The sequence below is a fragment of the Vanellus vanellus genome, assembly GCF_965231255.1.
Source record: "Vanellus vanellus genome assembly, chromosome: 5".
NCBI classification, from domain to species: domain Eukaryota; kingdom Metazoa; phylum Chordata; class Aves; order Charadriiformes; family Charadriidae; genus Vanellus; species Vanellus vanellus.
The window spans coordinates 26310615-26332804 of NC_138910.1; the positions used below are offsets into that span (position 1 = coordinate 26310615).

Here is a 22190-nt window from a genome sequence, read left to right on the forward strand (position 1 = left end):
AGCAGAATAGAGACTGGAAGAGATGAATGCTGCTGGAAAGTGAAAGGCTTTAAAAAATAGTTGCTGGTCAATATACATATCAAGAATGGCACGTTGTTTTAAATAATAAACTTTTATCCTTTTAACTGTGGAAAAAGTCATGAAACTTTGTTGCAACTTTATGTTCAACTCCATTCTTTCTGAAACCTGCTTAGTAGTGGTCATTCACTGAAGGTAATTAATAATAAAAAAGGTATGTAGAAAGTAAGGCTCTTACTTTTTGAACCAGTTGTGTAGCTATGACTCCTGAATGTTACCTCTGAAACAAAGCTATACAGACAGCCTGACTGCACTACTATTAAATCTGTAATAGTTTTCTACCTATTTCCACTGGGATATGCTCCCTGCCACAAGTTTAGAAGTTATTTTCTTTCCATAGTGCTTTTCCCAGCATAGAGGTTTTCTGTGGCACACTGCTGATAGAAGTGTTTTGAGAGCAGTGATGTTTATGGTCGTCACAGTCATCTTCCTGCTTCAATACAGGAATAGCTTGATAGAATATAAATGTCTTTCTATTGGGCAAAGCATTTAAGACCTGCTCTTTTGCCAGCATAGTTAGATAGCTGTTATGTCTATCATGCTCTTTAACAGAAGAAAAAAGGTGACAAAAATAATCTGTTATTTCAGTGGACTTGTGAATGTTTGTCCTGTCAAGGAAAAACTTGACTATTTTGGGAGTAGATTCTTGAAAGATACTTTTTCCTAATCTTTCCTCTTAGTTGCAACACCACTTATTAACCAGAGCACTTGCTGTATATTTGAAAAGTAAAATTTTGTTGCTTGTGTTCTGCCACATAGGCTATGACATAATACAAAATTTTCTCTATTTGCAGTTTAAAGGATTTGATCCCAACATACTGTGTGTAGCTACGTTGCTCTTTGAGGGTGACAGAGAGAAGGTTCTTCAGCATGAAAAGCAAGTCTATGATATTGCCACCAAGTTTGGGTATGCTTTTCAAAACTCTTTCATATGAAGCTGGGAGTTAACTGTCCAGGAAAAAAATAGGTTTCCCATATTTTTGTAGTGATTACTGTATGGATATGTTCTCAGTTTACTAGTTTGAAGTAGTAATAATCAATTAGTTACTGAATGTTTCCTATTTACCCTTGGTAAATATGGTTTGTGCTAACTCTTAATAGGTAACTTTACTCAAAAACTATAGTTGTCTGTGTATTGCAGAAAAGTAGGTATTTGACTAAATATGGAATTCGTGTTATTAAAATGGAAACTAGCCCTTGTAATTGCTTATAGGCAAGGAAGCTGCTTGTTTTGCAATCCTAGACTCTCCTATAGCTACACAAGGGGAAGACAAAATCATAAGGGTGATATTAAATCTCTGCAGAATTGATGTGAGCATATGAATATAAGAAGCTTGTTTAAAAGGCGAGTTTGTGTTTAGTTAAAGGAATGCAGTGAATTTCTGTCCTACAGACTGTTTTCTATTCTTACAAAGGAACAGAAAACATACATTGGAGTGGCAGGCTGAGTAATGATCAGGTAGTTTCTGTCCTTCTGCTTTGATTAAGTGTGCTTGATGAAACCATCACTTAAAAAAGTATTCTTGTCAAGTTACATTTTTAAGTTATTGCTAGTATAGTGGTCTCAACTATTCAAATGTATGTAAATATTGGTTTAGCCTTTCTGAAATTTGTGCTTTTGTTCTACCACTTATGAAAGTGGAATTTCACGTGAGCAGCTTGCTAACATTCAATGATAAGAATAACATTGCTTTTAATCTTAAAGAGTATTTTAGTTAGTTTAATGTTGTATGCAAGAAAAGGCTTCAACTGTAAATCCTCTTGTATTTTGGTATTTCAAGATGGTGTATTGATAAGGGGGGGAACCTGTCTGTTACGAGGTGGTGCTGTCTGTCCTGCTCAGTTAAGGCTATTAGCTAAGTGTTTAATAGTTTAACCTGGTATAAAATGCTAAACTGTTTAATGGTCTGAGATTCTTTCTGTCCTTCAGGATGTCTGATTTTTTTTTTTTTTTTTTTTCCCCACACACCCCTCAGATTTATAGAAACTTCTAGGAAGACTGATTACAGATACATAGCACTCTCTTGCTCTTAGAAACCAATAGCTAAAACCAAAGGCTTTCATAATGCTCCTAACTTGATAGATTAGTGAAAGCAAGGCTTCATTTTTCCTTTTAGTGCTTTTTGGGGTCTTAAGTCTTGCTCTCATGACCTGTGAACATACAAGTGCACAAATCCAACATGCTTAGAAACGTAGTTACCTATATCCCTGTAAATGAATGTCAAGGATGTATGTCTAGTTCTGTTTCCCCTGCTCTTTCATGATGTTTGAAGACTGTTAGTTTAAGATCTGCATCAAATGTTTTGTAATCGTTCATCTCTCTTCAGATTATGGAATGAAAAGAGAAATGCAAACAGTTAAAGGTCTGGTCTTGAAGTAACTTCTCATTTGTAGTGAAGAAAAGACCCTACTAGCAACTACTGTAACACAGCTTAGAGACGGCTAAACTTGTACATATGTTAAAGTATTATTTTTTTAATTCATCTTGGAAACCAGTGACTGCTTTCCAGCAAAGTTAATTAAATTCTTGTTAATTGCAGTGGCTTGGCTGCAGGAGAAGATAATGGACAGAGAGGATATATGCTGACATTTGTCATCGCTTACCTTCGGGTAGGTCACCTTTTGTCTGCCTGCTGAAAATTCTGTTAATATAACAAAACAGATGTCTCTTTGAAGATGCTTTGTCTGAAATCTAAATGCAGGTTGCCTTGGATGATATCTCAAACTTCGCCCAGAGATTCTCTCTCCCATTTTTGACTAGTGTTTACTGATGAAACTTTACCTGCAAAACACCGTAAAAGCATTACTTTATGCACTTTTTAAGAAAATAGTTTCTAATAAAGGGTAGAGAAAATTAGGTGGAAGCATCCACTAGCAGTTACTAAATAAATCAGATAAGACATAAATCTACAGGTTGAATATAATTGGAGGCTGGTACAGTACTTGAAGTACTCATGTGCTCACTCAGCTCTTACTCTTTGGACATCTGCTTATGGCTGTGGTTCAAATCAGAATTCCAGGACACATGGCCTTTAGTCTGAACTGCTGCAACTGTTCTTATGAATCTTACTGTTTTAGAGTTTGGGTGTGTTTGGTTGTGTTTGTCTTTTTTTTCAGAATAGTATGCACATCCTGAGTGCTGGATTTCATTTGGCTTTTTAGTCAGGGACAAATCACTGAATTTCCCTTTATTTCAGCAGGCTATATGTAAAACAGGCAAAATGTTTGTCTTTATTCTACCTAGATAGGAATTGCATTCCAAATAAATATTTCTATTAAGTATTATATTGGTTAGTACAGTGGAGCTCTTGGCTTGATGCAATAGTGATACAGTGGGGCATACTGACCATCTGACAAGTTGTCTCACTATAGCCATGACATCAAAATGTTTGTCATCTGTGTCTTTGAAGAGCTACCCTATTTCCATACTTATAAACTAGTATCACTGGGACAGATAGGTGGTTTTGCCAAATAGAGTTTCTATTTTTCTCATACAAACTAAAGTTGCTCAACTGTTAGCTGTGTAGCATACACTAGAATCCCAGATGTTGATGCTGAATGTTACTGATAATTTCCTTTCTCTGTTTATTAGGATCTGGGCCTGGATTACTATGTAATAGGAGAATCATTTGAAACATCTGTTCCTTGGGATAGGTAAACTGTGATTATTCTTTAGAATTGCTTAAAACTTGTACTTGATTTCATTCAAATTACTCATAACTCATGCTTGCTCATGGGGAAACTTAATTTAATTTAGACCTTATGTGTATTGGAGGCTCCCTCATATGCCTCAAATCTTGTACCTATGTGTTTTTGCTAAAGTTGCTAGTAAATTACATATCAGGATTTTGTAAATGCAATATAGACAAGCATTCAGTAATATTTCTACTTAGGTTAGCTTATTGTAAAAAATTCAGGACTTGAAATTGCCCAGTTTAGGAGGCTGGACAATGGTTGTATTGTATTGTGTGATGAGCAGCCACGTGTGGGATCAGCAGTGAATTTCAAACAGAAAAGTTTGTAGTGAAGGTAAAAATTGCTGAAGCTTTTTCTTTCCCCAGTGTCATGGTTTGGGCACCCAGTAACGCAGGGAAATGAAAGAACTGAAAAGATGACTTTTGCCCAAGATAAAGTAAGCTTAGGAAAAAGAATTGTTAGCTATGGTTGAAAAACACTTGACTACAACAGTTTAATATGTAAAATAATTTTGGATGGTTCTGTCTATTTGGTAAGCCAGAAACCTCTTATGCAGGATATTAAGTGATTTGAATCAAAGCTTTACAGCATTTCATGCAAAGTGGGAAGTGTGCAAACTGTGACTTAATAGCAAGGATACAGGCTTGCCAGCTTGAGTTTACTGGCAATGTTAAGTTTCAGCCTCTGCTTTGAAGATTGGCATAGTATCTTAAATGGGTGGCAGAAAATTGAGGACAATTTTAAAGCAAAATTGCTGTTAAGTTTACTTTGGCTTTATACCTCTTGAAGTATGCGAACTGCTTAGTCACCTTTTTTTTTTTTGCCTCTCCCTCATTTCAGGAGAGAATGACCTTTTTTATCAAAGAATTTAAAGTATTTGAAATTGTCCTCACCAAAGCAAATGCTTTAAAAAAACTTCACTTTGACTTGAACTGTATAATTTCCTTAAATCAGTCAGGAGCAAGGTAACTGATTGGTTGAAGATAGTTGAATAAAATAGTTAGCTTTACTTGCTTATTCACTAAATGGATAAGTTTCTCTTGTATTATCTCTGTCAATCTGCAAAGTAGTTTTATGTCTGGATTGTATAGTATAGCATTGCAGACCATCATTGGAGAATATATAACTAAAGAAATGGTCATTTGAAAAAGCAGTGATTTCTTTCAGTTCGAAATTTGCTTGCACCTCCTGAGTCTGCCCTGGAAAAAAATTTAAAAAATCTAAGCTGCTTAAAATTGGTTCTAGAAGACAATCTTCTGTTTTATTAGATTACACTTTTTAAAAAATTAGCAAAGCTGAAGTTTTGTTTTTTAGGAAGTTGTGTAAAATCATATACTAACATTTTATATTTTAATGTGTTTTCTGTTGCAGGGTTTTGGACCTTTGTAGGAATGTAAAGGAAAGGATAGTAAGAGAATGTAAGGAAAAGGGTGTTCAGTTTGCTCCTCTTTGCACCTGCAGGTAAGGCACGCACAACTTAATCGCTTCTCTTGAATCTTTGATTAGTAAGAGAACTAAGGAAGAGGTCATTAAACTTGCTAGGTAGTAGGTAAAGCACGTCTATTAATGGCATTACAAACATTAGTAGTCTTGACCTTCCTCGTTAACCTGCAAGTGGATTACAAGTAAAAATGAGTAGTTCAAGGGATTAGTAACACTTGATTAGTCTTGAAACTTGTTCTTGCTTATATGCACAAGTTAAGTGTAACAACTTATTTCAGAGCTTCAACTGAGTCATAGCATTGAGTCACTCATGAACTATGAGTAAAAAGGATACAAAACTATTGAGAAAAAAAATGCTACCCTTTTAAATAAGTAACCTTATAAATTGTGTAATGTCACATAGTAGCTGGATTAATACCATAAAGCTTTGTTTGTAATGCAGTTCTCTTCAACAGGGTGACACAGACTTATGATGCAGGTGCATGTGTCTACTTCTACTTTGCCTTTAACTACAGAGGAATTAGTGATCCTATTCATGTCTATGAAGAAATTGAGGTAATGTATATAAGAATAATAGTTAAGGGCGGGGGGGGGGGGGGGGGGGGAAGGGGGGAAGCTGATGTCCTGTATACAATATAGTGAACCCATTGGCCAAACTGAATTTTGCAGAAAAGACCACAACAGTCTGTCTGTAAAGCTTTGATCATTAGTAGCTAGGGAAAGAGGTGCACCAAGTAGAGGGAAGACTGCAAGGTGAGTATTTTAGACATCAGTAAATGAACACATTACTAAAGTACAGGAAAGCTTGAACTGGAGTTGGTTCTTTGATGGCAGAAACTATCAATTATAGAACCCGAATCCATGGGAAACAAGACTTCCTTAGATCCATTATTTACAAAGCTACTTCTTTCACCTAATAAGCAATTAGTCTTTAAAATACATCGTAAAACTATCAAGACCATACTTTATTAATAGTGCTGCATGTAGGGGATAATGAATGTGAGGGTCTCTGTCATGCTATTTCAGAGAATTAACTGCTATGGCTATTTTTGCCTAGGCCTAGATAAATGCTTGTTTAAGTCATCTGTGTTAGGCTAATTGTGAGCTGCTTCAATATTTACCAAAAAGCTCTGGAATAACTCTCTGGTTTAACACTTTAGCTGGTGAAATGCTGTACTTACCTGTTAGGGGAAACTAATATCTTTGTTACCTTGAAGGTGTAATACTTAGACATAGGACTGTGGCCAGACTGGTTTTCATCCTACCTTTTGGTTCATATGCTAAAGCTTCAGCAACAGGAAGTTGCTAATAGGACTGTGCAGAAATAGTCTGTATGTTATAACTAGGATATCATTCTGCTTATGCTTATTCTTTAGAATTTTCTCTTTAACTTGGCAAGCAGATGTGAAGTTTTACCTACAAGTTCCGAGGCTTCTGTACTGTTGAATCTATGACACTGGAGAATGTAATACTTGAGTTCTTATTTAATGAAACTTTATTAATACTTGGATATTGATTTATTGGAATTAGTTAGGAGCACGATCACCTGGATGCATGTGTTCTGTTGTAGGTGACTAAATTTAACCTGAAAAAAGTGAGTACAAGTACATGCACACTATGGTAGACTGAAAAAAATCTCTTAACTGCATAGGTATGGTTACATACATTATTCCTAAAAAAAGTACGCTTTTTAAAAAAACACTTAGTGCCTGTGCTTAGGAAAGCTTTCTTTGTTACAGCCTGCTAAGCTGTCTAACTATTCATAATCAGAGCTGGATTGGAAAGAAAATTCTAGAGCTTGAAAGTATTCAAATACTACTTAACAAAAATCTAGATTTTGTTTTCTGCCACAAACTTCACCCATGAAGGAGTTGTCAGGTGTACCTCACTTCCTTGACTAGAATCTTAGAGATCTGGGTCTAAACTCTGGTCTGAATAAGGATCTTGAATCACTCTGGGGAGCCTGTTTTCAAACTACTTTATTGTGATTTCCTTTTCAGTAGGCACTAAACCATCTTCCAGATGAGCATCCTAGCCACTAGAATACCTTAGTTCTGGCAAGGTAGAAGTAATCCAAAATAGTCCATTCTAGAATAATAGATCTGTTGTAACAGATGCCATTTTAAATGTCTTGGTTTTGATAATGTGCTTACATTACCCCTGCTTACATTTATCTACAGGCTTGAATGAAAATGTTTACCCCTATTGTGTACCCTAATTACTTCTGAAACTTCTTGTAGACATGTGTAAATGAGTATGATAGCAAGTTATTTCACTAAAAACATACATCTTGTGCATATGCTATTGAATAAATATCTCATCTTTCCAATTTAGAGGGCTGCTAGAGAAGAAATACTTGCCAATGGAGGAAGTCTGTCACATCACCATGGAGGTAATGTTCTCAGTCTAATATTAATCTCTTTGATACTGCTAAATATTCATGAATACATAGAATAGTTTGTAATAGAACTTTGAAAAATATTTCACAGGCATTAACTAAAATTAGTGGTGGAGGGGCTTGGAATCTCCTGGCATTCTTTCTAGAAACGTCTCACCTGTTTGTCAGACTTTCATGGGAAGTGTCCCTAGACCTGGTTTATTTGATGTCAAGTCACACGATGTGGTATGGCCAGATTGAAACCTCTCATAGGAAGTCTACGAGCTGTCTGAGAACTTGGAAAATGTAGTTGATCAATTTTGTCTTGAACAACTTCTACTGAACCCTGTGTTAGAGGTATATTTGATTACAAAGACCTCAAATGAGAGTTCTGCAGTTTTAACGGTTTGGTGTCCCTTGGGGCTAGGTGAATGTTGCTAGCCCTAATTCCAGAGCGCTTAGTGAAAGTATCTGTGTAATCAGCTAGTGACTTTAAACTGGGATATGGTACAATCTACCATTTGCTGCATAATTGATGTTATTGCTGGCTTGCTGTCTGCTAACCTCTGATTACTCAGGTTGCTTTCTTGGAGTTTAGGAATTACTTGTCCTGAGTTACTAACTTCTTTGCAAGCTATTTTGTGCTTTAAGAACCAGTGTCATGTACAAGTGATACTTAGTATATCTGATGCTTTATGTGTGCTTTTCCCAAATATTCAGATAGCTGAATTTGATTGCGTGTGTCCTATATAATGCCATAAACTCAGATGTCAGGAAGACTTGTTGTGAAGTCAGTTTGATTTGTGTAGCTAGCTTCTTTAAATTGGTTAAAGTAATGCATTTCTTCTGTCTACTTTCTTGGGGAATTGTCTGACCACAGAAATAAGAGCAAAGAGGAAGAAGTCTAATGGCTTAAAACCAGGTTAAAATTTTGTAGTTCTAAGAAAACTCTGTGTGGGGAAAACAGAAGGGCATAAACTGTGCTTTAAAACATGTTGGTGACTTCCTGGACTTGAAACTTTTAGCTAGGGCTGTCTTCAGGCATCTGTCTACCTCTGTGATAGAAACTGAAGTGAACTCTGCTTTAGCAATATCAGGATAGTGAAAGATGTGTAGGTGATAACATGAGTGAAAACAGTTTCAGTATTTTTTGTTTTATAATGGTCTTATTGTCTGGTGATTAAATCTTTAATATGGTGGTATAGTGAACCAGTCAATTCTCGCACATGGGATGTGGAATTGCCCCCTTGATGTACTATTGTGCTCTCCCCTGCTGTGGCAGCTGTATTTTACTGTGACTAGCATTTCGTGTATTAACTTGCATGCAGCTGGAGCTTGTCATGTGTTTGGATGTATTTGCCCTCACCATATGAAACCTTGCTTGCAGCATATGTTGAACAAGGAAGAAAATTCTTATGTAGCATATTCAAACCCTTGCACACTTGAACTCTTCTGACTACACAGATAAATCTAACAGAAACCAAGTTTTTTGTATGTTCCTGTTCTATGCATGACTGTCTCTTATACCGATAAATACTTTCTGCTTTGAGTGCTTTTGTCTGGCAGTCCATTGTGTATGATATTAAAGATCCATTTTTTCCAGTGCTTAGTAGATGTGCTGCTGAGAACTAGCCTAATAGTATCAGTTTTATTTATTGACCTCCAGGCCTTGTCACTCTTAGCACTGTGAAGACTGGTCTATTGTGTGGGGCAAAAGAAAATACTGGTGCAATTTCTTTTAGTATTTGTCTTGTAATTGTGATTAATAACAGTTGTTTTCACTATCTGGAAACAGACAGGCTGGTTTGTCTGCCTACAATCACACTGTGATAAATGGAGCTATTTTAACTCCGGTTTTGTGTATCAAAGAAAACAGATGTAGTCTGGGACTTGAGGCTATAGGAAATACAAAGCCTGCTTAAGTCAATCTTCATACGCTCCTTGAGAGAGGAAGTGGTCATATGACAGTTTGAGATGTGTAAAGCTCTACATTATTTTACATCTGGGTAAGTACTAACTGCAGGTAGACACACTGCTACAATCTACAGTGAGAACTGAAATCATACTTTTAATTTTATGAAGAGTAACTTCAAAAGGACTTTACTTTTGGATTCTATTTTAGTCTCAGTATCTCTTCTCTCCTCCCCTCCAGGCTAGTGAAAAATACTGTAACTTTCAGGCAAGACTCACTAAAGGTAGCGATACTGTGAGAAGATCCCCATGATGACTTTTGAGACTTGTAAGAAGCATAACATCTATTTGTTAATGGATTATATTAAAGATCACACTTTGCAATATGTAAGAACAACATTCCAACAAGCAAGTTGCAGAAGTGTATCAATAGCACCCTTGTACAGCAAGCATCTCATGGACACAAGAAGCTGTAGCAAAGCTAGATATATACATCTGTGTAATGAATTTATCCTTTAACTGTTACTTGTATTTTGGGGTAGAATATCTGGATTTTTAGGTTTTATAAATCTGGATATAACTTCTGTGATACTACTTAAATGACTTAATCATTTTAATCAAACTGGCTTTTGCTTCTTCAAGTCTCACTCTTGATTTTCAAATATTTAAATCTAATTGGTGTCAGGAATGGTTTTCCTACTTTAATGTTAGTATTTAACTCTTAATGATAATGTTTCTGGATTACGTTATGAACAGAATTTACATTTAGGAAGAATGAGTTGTATGTGTTGCTATAAACGTACACCTGAAATGCATAGCTGATCAGATAGGCACTTACACAGGGGGAATTCAGCCATTCTCCAGTGCATCAGAAACGGATTCATGTAAAGGAGGTTATCAGACTATTTTTATGATCCTAGCAGTCTTGTCTGAATGTGGTAGGTCTGCTTGCTAAATTTGTTGTGAACGAACTGCTGAAAAGCTTCTTAGTGGTTTGTAAGCAGTTTTTAATGTGTGACTTAAGTGGTTTATTTTGCCTTCTTTGTCCCTTTTAACTAATGCTATGATATAATTTGTGACGTAGTAAAAGTTTTTGAAAGGTGTTCAGGAATTAGATATCCTAGTTGTAGCATTCCTTGTCTTCATTTCCTACATGAGATACTCTACAGTCTTGATTATGGTTTCCACCTTGCCTAATGTCCATGTTGCCTAATGCAACATGAGGAGAGTGCACCTAAATCTGGTACAATAGTGTCTGTAGCTTTGACACCATTCCAAACACTACAGGAAAGAGGCAACAGGCAAAAATGTAGCTTAGGCACAATTTTCATTCTTTTGGCTGCAGCTTTGCAAGGAAAAATTAAAGTAATAGTTCAAGAGAGGCAGATGTCCTGGCTTGAGGTAAAACAGAACCAATTTTGTTCACTAACTTTGCTTCTTAGCTGGGCCTCTTCTAACTACCGAAATTAACTGCATATTGTGCAGACAGTGTTCACTCTCTGAGTGATAAGATCAATTGTTCATAGCTGATGCCCAGGCATGGTATGCAGAGAAGCTCCTGCTTATACTTATTGCTATATCCCCCAAGGCCAACCAACTCTGTTATTTGCCCCGTTGGAGGGTCAGAAGTGGAAAAGCATAGTGGGGTCCCACCTGCAGGGAGGAGCGGACAGGACAGGTGACCCAAAACTGACCAACAGGGTATTCCATCCCATCTGCCTCATGCTCAGTATGAAAGCTGAGGGATCAAAGGGTCAGCTCTCTTCCTTCAATGGCCAATGTCTGAGGAGGACTCTGTTTGTCTGCCCGTGATCCCAATCCTGAATGCAGATCCGGAATCCAGCTCCCATCTGTCACTGTCCCGCCTGGGACTGCCCCAGTGCCAGCCAGTGTCCTGATTGTCATCTTGGAAGCTTGATAAGGTTTTGTATATATTTTGTGATTTCTTTTTATTTTATTATTAATATTTCATTAAAGTAGTTTAGTTTCTTCTAAACTCATACATCTTTTTCCCCTACTCTGCCTCTCTCTTTGAAGAGGGGTAGAGAGGAGCATCTGTCAGTCCCGTCTGGGGTCCCCCAGGTCCCCAGTAGCTGATTTGGCCTAAACCATGACATATTAATTGGTGCCCAACATGGGGCTCAAACAGTGCTCAACTGTGTCCTACGCTTAGAAAGGGATAGTGCACATCTTTGAACACAGCTTTGATCCTTCTGCTTTTATGGCCAGTGGCTTTAGATTTGAGAGTCATGTAAGCGAGGGTTGCTAGAGCCATGGTTAGCTTCTAGAAACTTAACATTTAAAAATCATCATTAGGAATGACAATTTCTTGTCAATACAAGTTTAAGTTTGTATAAATAATTCTTCTAAATATTTAGGACAAGCCTTAAAACCATCCATATGATGTCATACCATGCATTCTTGAATTCCTGTTTCATAAAATACATGCTTTTTTTGTATACATAAAATATGTGCTAAGGAAGTATCAATAGGTATGACTGCTGTATAAATACACCTAAACTCCTTTGGGGTACAGCATCACAAGGGAGCTGGCTGGATTTGTGCCTGATCCCTTCTGTGTTATCAAGCTAAGCACCCATGTAAAACTAAGGAACAGTGTCAAAAAAAAAAAAACTTCCTTGCACAGAATGTTCTAACTAAAACTGGTTACTTAAGGAAACAATTATCAGCTTGTGGGTTTGAGGAAAATACCCCCATTAGCCACTTAACATAATAAAACTAATTTTTTTTCCATATTCTGGACATATTGACTAGAATAAAGGTTAACGTAGCCCAGGCTCCACAGGTTTAGGTATAGTATCAATTTCTTGGTAGTTTATTTAAAAAAAAACTTTAAAAAGTATCCCAAAACCAAATAAAAACCCCCCAAAACCAACAAACCCCCAGAACGCCTATACCTTACTTGCATTCATGTGTATGTTTGATATTGCAATTCATTGTAATTCTTTGGCATCATTAAGAGGCTGTGGCTTAAGCTATACAGTGCAGTAATTAACTCACACAAACAACATCTGGAATTATAAAATTCCCTTATGGGGGGAGTTGAACATGTTTGTTGTTTTTTGTTTTTTTTTTTCTCCTCTACACAGAAAAGTATCTGAACTTTAAGCACTGGAGACTGATCATACTTTCATCCTAAAACTAGAGGTTGCTCTACTGATTAGAATGAGCTTAAACTGTGACATTTGTCAGACACGGAGTAAACTTATGTGAAATAATATAATAATCTAGTTGTATCTTCCTCCTTGGTCTGTTGAAAGTCTTAATAGAATAGTAATCTTCAGTGCCTTTTTCACCAAATAAATGCAAAGGACTTTCTGGTTCATCAACACAACTTGAAAGTATGTAAGTTGCTTAGATAACATTTGGCACATTTTCACTTGGTATGGTAATGGTAAGTGTTAATTATGTAGTAGACTTCAGGTACACTGGTCCAATGTACTCCAGCACTACCACGGTATTAGATTAATGCACCGACCTTTCTCAGTATTGCAGAGTTCTCTCTGGAAGAGTAATAACCTGTTATGCAATTTATAAGAGCAGAAAGATGTTTTCCATAGAGACAACCAGCTTCAGGAAGAGCATGCAACAACTGGAAAAGCACCATCCTTCTTATGACTTGTTACTGCTCTTCCTTTTGCAGAGCTATTGTTCTGCAGTAACTGCCTCTTGCAGGTTCAAAGGGCTGGAGCAGAGGAAGTCTAGGGCCATATGCAGTGCCACTAGAGCCTATTTCCACTGGAACCACACACTGCTATGAATCTGTTCTGCATGGGTGTAGTGTTACTCCTTGGATCCATCAGATACACTTAAACTTCCCTAACAAGACTGTTCATGTGTGCCCAAGTACTTCATATTCCAAAAGTGAAAAAATAGATTGCTGCCTGTTGTTTGCTAGCTCCATCCTTAGCAGCCAGACTTTTTGCAGCCATCCAGATGCATTTTCAAAGATGAGCAAGTGTAGCCTTCGTGAGCCAGGAAAGCTGTACTCCCATTTTATCATCTTTGTGGCCAGCCCATATATGCTGTCCATCTAATGCACTTCTCTTCCAAAAATCATGTGCATGGGAAAATGTTTTCACTTTTGGCAGGAAATGTTATGTCAGTGCATGTTTGGTTGGTTGTTTTTTGGTTTTTTTTGTTGTTTGTTTTTTTTTTTTTTAAGGGTGGGTTTGACAGGAGCAGCATAGAGTATGATTGCATTTCACCAAAGCATATTTTATTCCCTAACAAACTAAAAGGTCATTGGAAGCATGAACAACTCTTCTAATTAAACCAGCTAAGGGCTGGACCAGCATGTATCAGAACTGCGAAAAAGTTGCTTATCCAGCTCACATGTTTTCCTTTCATATGTGGACTAGAATGATAAAACTTGAAAATAGTACAAAAATAAAATTGGTATTTGTTTTTGAGAGTTGCTACTGAACAAGCTTCTTGGCTTTCTGGTCTGAAGTACTTTGTGTGAAGTAGACTGTTGTGCTGGGGTGTCTGTACTCCATGTAATAGGCTGGGCTTCAGGTTGAAGACTTCTCACTTCCTAGCAGTGAACGTTTTAAGGCATTGGGCTGCTTGGCACACCTCAGGAGAAGGGCACTTGCCACTTGTAAAACTTGAGAATTAACTCTGTTGCACTTCATCTTGGATAATTAAGATGCAAGATTAGCTGTCTTCAGAGGAATAAGACGCAAGAAGGAAGGACTGTATTCATTTCCAGTTGGGGCAACAAGGAGTGTGTGTGTGTAGCAGTGTATACAGCTGAGTTGACAAATAGTGAGTTGTTAAGCTACTAAAAATTGATTGCACAATGTTATGCTGATTTGAGAATCTTACAGTTAATGATGTAGCATATAAAATCAAATGAATTTGATCTCGGCTTTAATGGAGAAAAGTGTACCGGGCTGAAAGCCCATACATGGTAGATGCTTGGATCAAATCTGGTTCTGTGCACTCTCATGTCAGTTCTAGATAAATGTCATCATCTAGGCTTAAACCCAAATGTCTATTTTTTGTAAGCTAGAAATGGAAAGGTGGTTTTCTCTAGTTGGTGGTAAGATCAGGCTTAACTGAGACCTCTTATTGTTGGGAAGTTAAGGCTTACTTGAGCCCAAAGCTGTTCTTTGCCTAGTCTTAGAGGGGAGTTAAGCAACTTTGGCACTATGAATTATTTTTACATTCATGGTAACATCTTTTACTATTATGACTATTTCTTCCTCCTTTTCCCTTCTCATCCTTGAAGCTAATTGGATTGTCTGATAGAGGAGAAACAGAATGCTTATAGGGCAGCACTCACCTGAAGTGAAACAAGTATAAACATTGCTTTTCTAAGTGGTGCTCTTATCTGCACAGACCATTTTCCTTCACTTGGTCTATTTTCCACTTAATCAGATGGACCAGCTTAAAATTCTAAGAGCAAGATTGCTTCAAAAATCCATGTATATCTTATTGACACGAACAGGGGCTCAACCTACTGTTATTAAGGGGTTAAAATCTTTTCATTGAACATGTTTGTGAAGGACTGCTGGTAACTGTAGTACAGCTCTTTTTTCTTTCCAGTTCACTAATCAAATGTATGTTAGATTTATTATTGCAAAAGTATAAACCATAGAAAATTTGACAAGATAGATGTGTAAATTATCACTTTGACAGAACTAATGATGCACTCCAAGCACCTTCTGTTTTCCAGCACTTGGTGAGCGACTTCATTAAATATGCAACGACTGTTTGGTGCTGCTCAGACAGTAGTTCAGTTCCTTGTGGAATTGCATTATTACTGGAGGTGTAAAAGAGGCAGGCATGCTAGCTGTTGGGCATCCTGCTGTGATTCTAATGTGCTCCATCTTGTTGGAGCAGTTGTTTGCAGTCTTTTCAGGACAATTACATCCATAACCACAGGACACATTCATTGAAACTATATTACAGATAACAGTTGAGAATGGTAATGACTGTTCTTCAGCTGCCTGTGTAAGAGCCAGTGTGAGTGACTTGAGGTCATGGTCAAGCCACATCAATGATTCTTTTTACATAGTAATAGTAGTATTAAAGTATCCCCAGATAGAACTCAACTACATCAACTTGCTCAGTCAAGTTGTAGTGATGCTGTACTTACAGATGGTGATTTTTTTTATTTTTTTTTTTTTCCTCTGTGAAATACAACCAGAGTTCCTACCACATGACAAATTCTTTTGTCCTTCAGTTATGATCTTTGCTCTGGACATGTACACTACTAGTAGTTGTTTTCTAGCAAACTGCAAATTTCATTTTCTCACATTATTTGCTTTTTCAGTTGGCATTGTGACTAGCTCATATTCCTTAAGGTATAAACAAATATACTCTGTTCTCCAGAGGTGTCTGTGTAATTTATTATTCTGATGACAGTTTGATGGTTACCTTGAGAACAGGGCACAAAAGATGGCTTGAATTTAGCTTCAGATACTCTTAAAGCATCTGTCTCTCAAACATTTACTATATCACATCATACTGACAAATGGATTGTGTTTCAGGCTGACAAGTTAAATGCTATAGTGTGTTTAATGAAAAAATATCCTTTATTTTGAATAGTCTGTTAAATCAGAGTTGATGACTTGGTTAATTAGTATGTGAACACTTGGCCATTTAACAGGACTATTGTGAGACTGGTGAAATGAGTTCTTAAATGGCTGGTGTTTCAGCTTTGCTTTGTATTTGGTATGTGTTGTGAATATCTATTTTTACATGGGAAACTAAGCTCTTATGTAATGGTAGGACCAATTACCACCACGTGTAAAAGCTTTTAAATAAGTATTTTGTTTATATAAAACTAGGCTTTAAACCTCCTTAGAAAACAACTCTTCACTATTTAAACTAATACTATTCTAAGTTTGAATTATGTTTTTACTTTAAAGCAATCAAGAGGTGTGGGGTTCTGCTTTTTAGTAATCTCCTCTTCAGTTTCCTACTTAAAATGAGTTTGGTGCCTTTTTAGAACTTACTACCAATTCCCTGTTTTAATAGAACATGTGATTTCAGTCTAAGCTTCATCTAAATTTCATAGTTTCTAAAGAAAGTAGACAGTGTGGAACACAGTCTTCCTCTGGGAGTATGCTGAGCTTAATGAGCTTGATAGTCTGGTGGGCTCAATAAATCAAATAAAGCAAAACATTTCTCATTTTTGAATAAAAGCATTTATCACACAGTGTTTATTCATTCATGGTCACAAGATTGATTGGCTCCTAGAATCCTGCCATATATTGAAACCCTTTGTTTTTGTTTTTCCAGTAGGCAAATTGCGGAAGCGCTGGATGAAGGAGAGCATCTCTGATGTTGGCCTGGGAATGCTGAGATCAGTTAAAGAATATGTGGACCCCAATAACATTTTTGGAAACAAAAATCTTTTATAAATCCCTGCACAAAATGATGTACTAAAACTTCAAAATTACTGTTGAAATTCCTCCACTTTCATTGTATTGATATCCCAGTAATCAAATATAACATAGACTAAACTTTAAAAACTCGTAACTCACATTGATTTTTGCCACCCCCTTCACCCTCCCCCCAATAAAGTTTAAACATCACTGTTAATGTTTATGGATTTTTACTTACAAAGCTCTTAAACTCTTAACCCACTGGGCACAAAGTGTATTACTGACCAGGAAATGCAAATTTGGTTTTCCAAGTGTGGTTAGGCAACACAGCTGACGGTATTATCAATGCTGGATACTGCCAGATGTTTCTTACCAAAGCATCCCCTGCAAGGAGAACAAAGACTGACAAGTGTTTTCTACAGAAGCAGCTGCTCTACCCAGCCTCTTGCTAAAGGAAAGCTGCTATGAGACAGATGAGAGAACACCAAGGAGTACTTTACTGTGCTGAAGGATTAAGTATGTAACAGACTTGTAACCAGTGAATACTTAAAGTACAAATTTTAGGCTTTGATCAAGAGACAATGCAAGTCAAACTACTTTTAAAAACTCGGTAGTCTCCCACTGTAGTACTATTGGAAAATCTCACACAATTGAGCTGTTCTGAGTTGTATTTGCATTGCTGGGATAATCTTAAATTAACTGTAGGTCAGTCACTAAGTTTTGTACAATGGACATTTCTCACTGTATGCTGAAAACAGGTTTGTAACAAAACTTTGCCTTCATCTGTACTTCAGTCCTAGTGTGTATGGTTTATGCTCCTGTTTAGTTTGTTTTGCAGAGATGCAAAATATCTTTTTCAGTAAAAAAAAAAAAGTTTTGGCTATTCAAATGAAACTGCCCAGCACTGTCTTTTGAAACAGTCTCAACAGTTTAATAAAACACTTAAGTGGACAACATACTGTCATCCTGAAAGTGAGATTTCCCATTTTGGTTTTGTACAGTTTCCTATGGCCTTTATGAATCATTTATTTACTTCACTAGTAGCCACAATTTTAATTGTCCATTTAACTTTAAGAAAATGAAATATTTTCTTGATCAGTATCGTGTGAGAGTAAGCATTTTTACATTGAAACTTGAATCTTAATCAGTAAAACAAACTAAAAGTATTTCTCAATACTCATGATCCATTTTTAAGGTGGGTTTTTTTCTTAAAGTAAATTATCCAACTTTTTGATAATTAATGTATATGATTGCATAGGATAGAAAAAATACAGACTATCCTTTGAGTACAGTGTCTCTCTAGCCAACTGCTTCACAGCTCTGTAGTGTCAGTTTGGACACCTTTTGTATTGGTAGTGCCCTTAAGGAGAAAAAGATAAAATTGCATTTTTGTTTTTAAACTGTTTTAGAATACTGTCTAATTAGCTCTCAGTTTTGGCCATATACCAAAAAAAGTATAAGATGCTTGAAAAATACTGCATATCAGACAACTTTCAACTCGTCTTTATAAAGATTAATTGCAATTCTATAAAAATGATCAAAAAAACATGAAGACTCAAAACATCACTTTAAAATGCATGCTGTCAAGGTACTTAAGGAAAACTTATGATCTGCAGGTCATAAACCAGAATGTTAATGTGATATTTGCAGTGCAGCTAGATTTATTTCAAATGGTCTTTGTTTCACAGCATTTCAACATAAAAATCTATTCTCTTGTATTTTTGTTTTTGGCCCCTGGAGTTTGTATTTCAGCAGCAACCAAAATGATAGGCATAGTCTGTTTTAGGAAAGTTACTCCTTGCATTGTGGTTAAGTACGCAGCACTTTCTCAGCAAAGTGAATCTGTACATGTTTATGCAGGGGACTTCCTCAGCTTGCATGCTGCATGGTGGTGACTACATGGCCACAGTGGCATCTCGCTGATAACTTGTATAGAGACCTTTCTAGGAGTTGGTGAATATGAAGGGTGTTTATGTGCCTCAGAGACAGTATATGTCTCACTATGAAGAATCAATTTTGAAGGAAAATACGTAAAGTCTCTTTGCAGAATGACTGCACAAGCAGAACTAAAACAAGTAGTCATAGCTCAGTAATAGTGGTCTCTTAAGATTTTGACTTAAAGTACTACACAGCTCTACAACATCCTTCCCAATTCTTAATTTTCTGACTGAGGTTTCCCCATCCCTTTCCTTTGTATTGAAATTCCAGAGGCAAAAACTCCTTATACCCTCCATTTCTAACCTTTAAATAGCCACTGGCTTCTGAAGTGATTTAAAATGCAGTAAAGATTTTTACTGCATGTCAATTGTCCTATGGGAAGGTGAAATAACAGGCTGTAAGGGTCCCAAAGCAATGTCACTGGATAGCTCTGAGGAAAAGATTAACTACAAATGTAATGGATTTTTTTTTTTTTTTTTCTAATGGCCACCCTATTGCTGTCTTCGTAAATATTTTCCTGCCTTATGAACAGGTCAGAGCTTAGTGAAAGTGCAGTTGAAATGTATTACTGATTGTCTTTAACTTCACATTTAAATTCCTAATGAAAACAGAGAAAAGTGTAATGCAAGTTCAGGAGACCTAGATACACACAGATAGTTTCCCGTTTAAAAGAAATCTTCCCTTCTCTAATACTAAAGACTGCCACCACTTCTTACTCCTGTGTTCTCTACTTCCTTTCTAAAGATGTCACTTCCCATAGCTGCAGCCTGTTCAGAGGTGGAGTTTGATCCATGCACACCAGAAGTGTACCTTGGTGTAACACATTACTTTTTCATTTGCTTGACTATTTTGGCCATGTGTAAGTTACAAGCAGTTTTAATTAAGCTTGTCATGACTTCCAATTACAGTTTCTGCACTCTTTGAAGTAGGAATGGTGCAGAGCGAGTAGGGCTTGACTGCAAAATTTATTTACATTAGAGAGACTTTTATAAGTTTTATAAAAGAAAATCTGTTAAAAATTGATCCAGAGTCTAAATCTTAGTCAAACGTGTCTCCTCTTGACTTGGCTTACAGTATATATTGGTTGAGTTAAAGATGTCATCTTTGCCTTACAGTTGTGAACAGAGGCCAGGCCAAATAGTTCTTTGTAGCAATGGTAATTAACTGAAACCAATTTCAAAGGCAGGGATACATTAGCACTGAAATCCGGAAAACACAAATTGCTTCTCAATCTTGGAAATGTATGTTTATCAAGGTTGTAATTTAACTTTCTGCAAATAAAGCCAAACAGTGTTTGTCATTTTAGTGTGAGATTAACTGTAAAACTTCAGTTGTAATGTTAAGAGATTATAGAACCTTATATTATTAATAAAAAGAAAATGGGCCTAAACAATTATGTGGTTTTGTGCTGAAACTAAACAAATGTATTCTACTAACTTGTCATCTTTGGTTTGTTTTAATTTGGTGGTGAACTCTTACCTAAGGAAAACTCTTAGGAAGGCTTTGGCACCTGCAGAGAGAAATGAGATTGAATTTGTAAATGTACGCTAATACAAGCTCTGCTTTTATGTCCCAGGTAAAGCAAAATAGGAAAATGAGGGAGTATCTGCAAAGGAAAAGCAAAACAACACCTGAACACCAATCTGCTCAGTTCAGAAATTTCAATTCCTCAGCATTCCCTATTTGGGCAGCAAGCGGATCATGTTCAACTGGTCTTAGAAAGTTGTCTCAATATAATACAGGAGCATATCTTGTCTTACATAGCTTCCCCATATTTCAAATTAAGCTATTGCAACAGGTGTATAGTTTCCTGCTGTTGCATGCATGTCTCATTTAAAACTTTGTTACAGGTCCTGGAATCTGTGTGAAAGTTCTGTGTGCAGGAATGCTCCACACGTGAACAGAAGAGGTATTTCTCAGTTATCTGTATTATTGCTATAAAGCCTTTATGCCCTTATGGCTGAAATTACATCTTGCTTGAACGAGCTGTTGAATTGTCTTATGTTGATGCAGTTTCTTCAATGAGGAATATTCAAGAACTGCAAAAGCTATAGTATGCAGGAGACAGAAGTGATGACATGGTTTAATTTGTAGAACTATAACCATTTTTTGATATTATCCAGGTTTTTTGTGTGTGCTTGTTCACAGGAAGGAGAAAACTACCTGATAGTCAAGCATTTTATTTGTTTCTCTTTGATTAACAGCATAAAAAATGCAGTATTTTTACTTAGACCTCAATAGTCTCAATTTGAAGGAGATCTTGGATGATGATATACTTGTCTCAGGATGACAACCAGATCCCATCAGTGTTCCCTTTGTCTAAGTTTTTAAAAAAGTTGGACCTGAACTCACAGCTGTGTAAATACTATAGGCTCACTGTTTATGGATTTGTAGTCCCAACACTGACTCTGAATTCCACATTACCTTTAACATAAATTGATGTGTTTCCCTAGGCTCTTTATGGAGACTAGAGTTGGCAGGTTGTTGCTTTGTTCATGTTCAGCTCTAAGGTCTGAGCAGAGGTGGTCAAAGATATTTTTCAAAAATGTTTGCCATGCTGCCATTTAAAAATACTATTGCTGTGACTTTTGAAATTGTAAATTCAGTTTCAGAAATATGTGGGATATAATACTTTATATTTTATTTTTACTTGCAATATTTACTAATACAAGTTGCAGTAATAGGTACCTCTACTGAAATGCTGTGAAATGTTTCGTTTATGAATTTGTTTTTGCACTTTGGAAACAAAGCATTGGACTTCTGGGAAATTTCATGAATGTTTCATTTTGATTCAGAATAAAGCTAAATTTTGTTTCAATTGACTGTTCAGGAACTGCACTGTAACATTCCTGTTTGAGGAGCATTCAGACTATTTCTGCCTTCATGGTAGTATGCAGTAGTCCCCAAGTATGGGGATGGAACAGCTTTTAAATGAATTTATTTATTGTAGTGCTATAAAGTATCATAGCAGCCTTCTAAAGGGTAAGGTGGAAGTGTTGATCACAGCAGTGAAGTAGATATAAAAAAAATGATGGATGAAACCCTATGATGTGACTATTCGTGTGAAGTTAAGCTGATGCTTCTAGAACTTCAGATCAAATTAGGAAATAAGTGAAAAATGTTTTTGTTTAAAAATCACATTTTAAAATTAAACTATATTTTCTAATGATGAAGGATGTCAAATGATTATCATAACTTTATGATATCATGGGGCTTGTCCTGGTTACTTCCCAAGATGCTTCTTCAAAACAAAATATAAAGTAAATGGTCTCAAGACAGGGCCTTGATAAAGCTACTCCTGTTTCAGGCTGCTGGAAGGGCTTGGCTCTATTCTCACAGGTGGCATGGACACTGTGAGCATGTGAATTTCTGGCGTTGCTATTACA

At 36.5% G+C, this 22190-nt stretch overlaps 1 protein-coding gene across 1 annotated transcript in view; it reads left to right on the plus strand.

Moving 5' to 3' along the window:
• The window catches only part of AGPS (alkylglycerone phosphate synthase), a gene marked incomplete at its 5' end in the record, with an annotated part of 57546 nt that extends 40301 nt beyond the window's left edge, over positions 1 to 17245 (plus strand). The window contains 7 exons of the mRNA XM_082484498.1: positions 873 to 985; positions 2619 to 2688; positions 3671 to 3732; positions 5146 to 5235; positions 5673 to 5772; positions 7552 to 7609; positions 16781 to 17245. Coding sequence (XP_082340624.1) covers positions 873 to 985; positions 2619 to 2688; positions 3671 to 3732; positions 5146 to 5235; positions 5673 to 5772; positions 7552 to 7609; positions 16781 to 16902 — 615 coding nt within the window. The 3' untranslated portion in view covers positions 16903 to 17245. The remainder of the gene's footprint in view (positions 1 to 872; positions 986 to 2618; positions 2689 to 3670; positions 3733 to 5145; positions 5236 to 5672; positions 5773 to 7551; positions 7610 to 16780) is intronic.
• Between the last annotated feature and the right edge of the window lie 4945 nt (positions 17246 to 22190).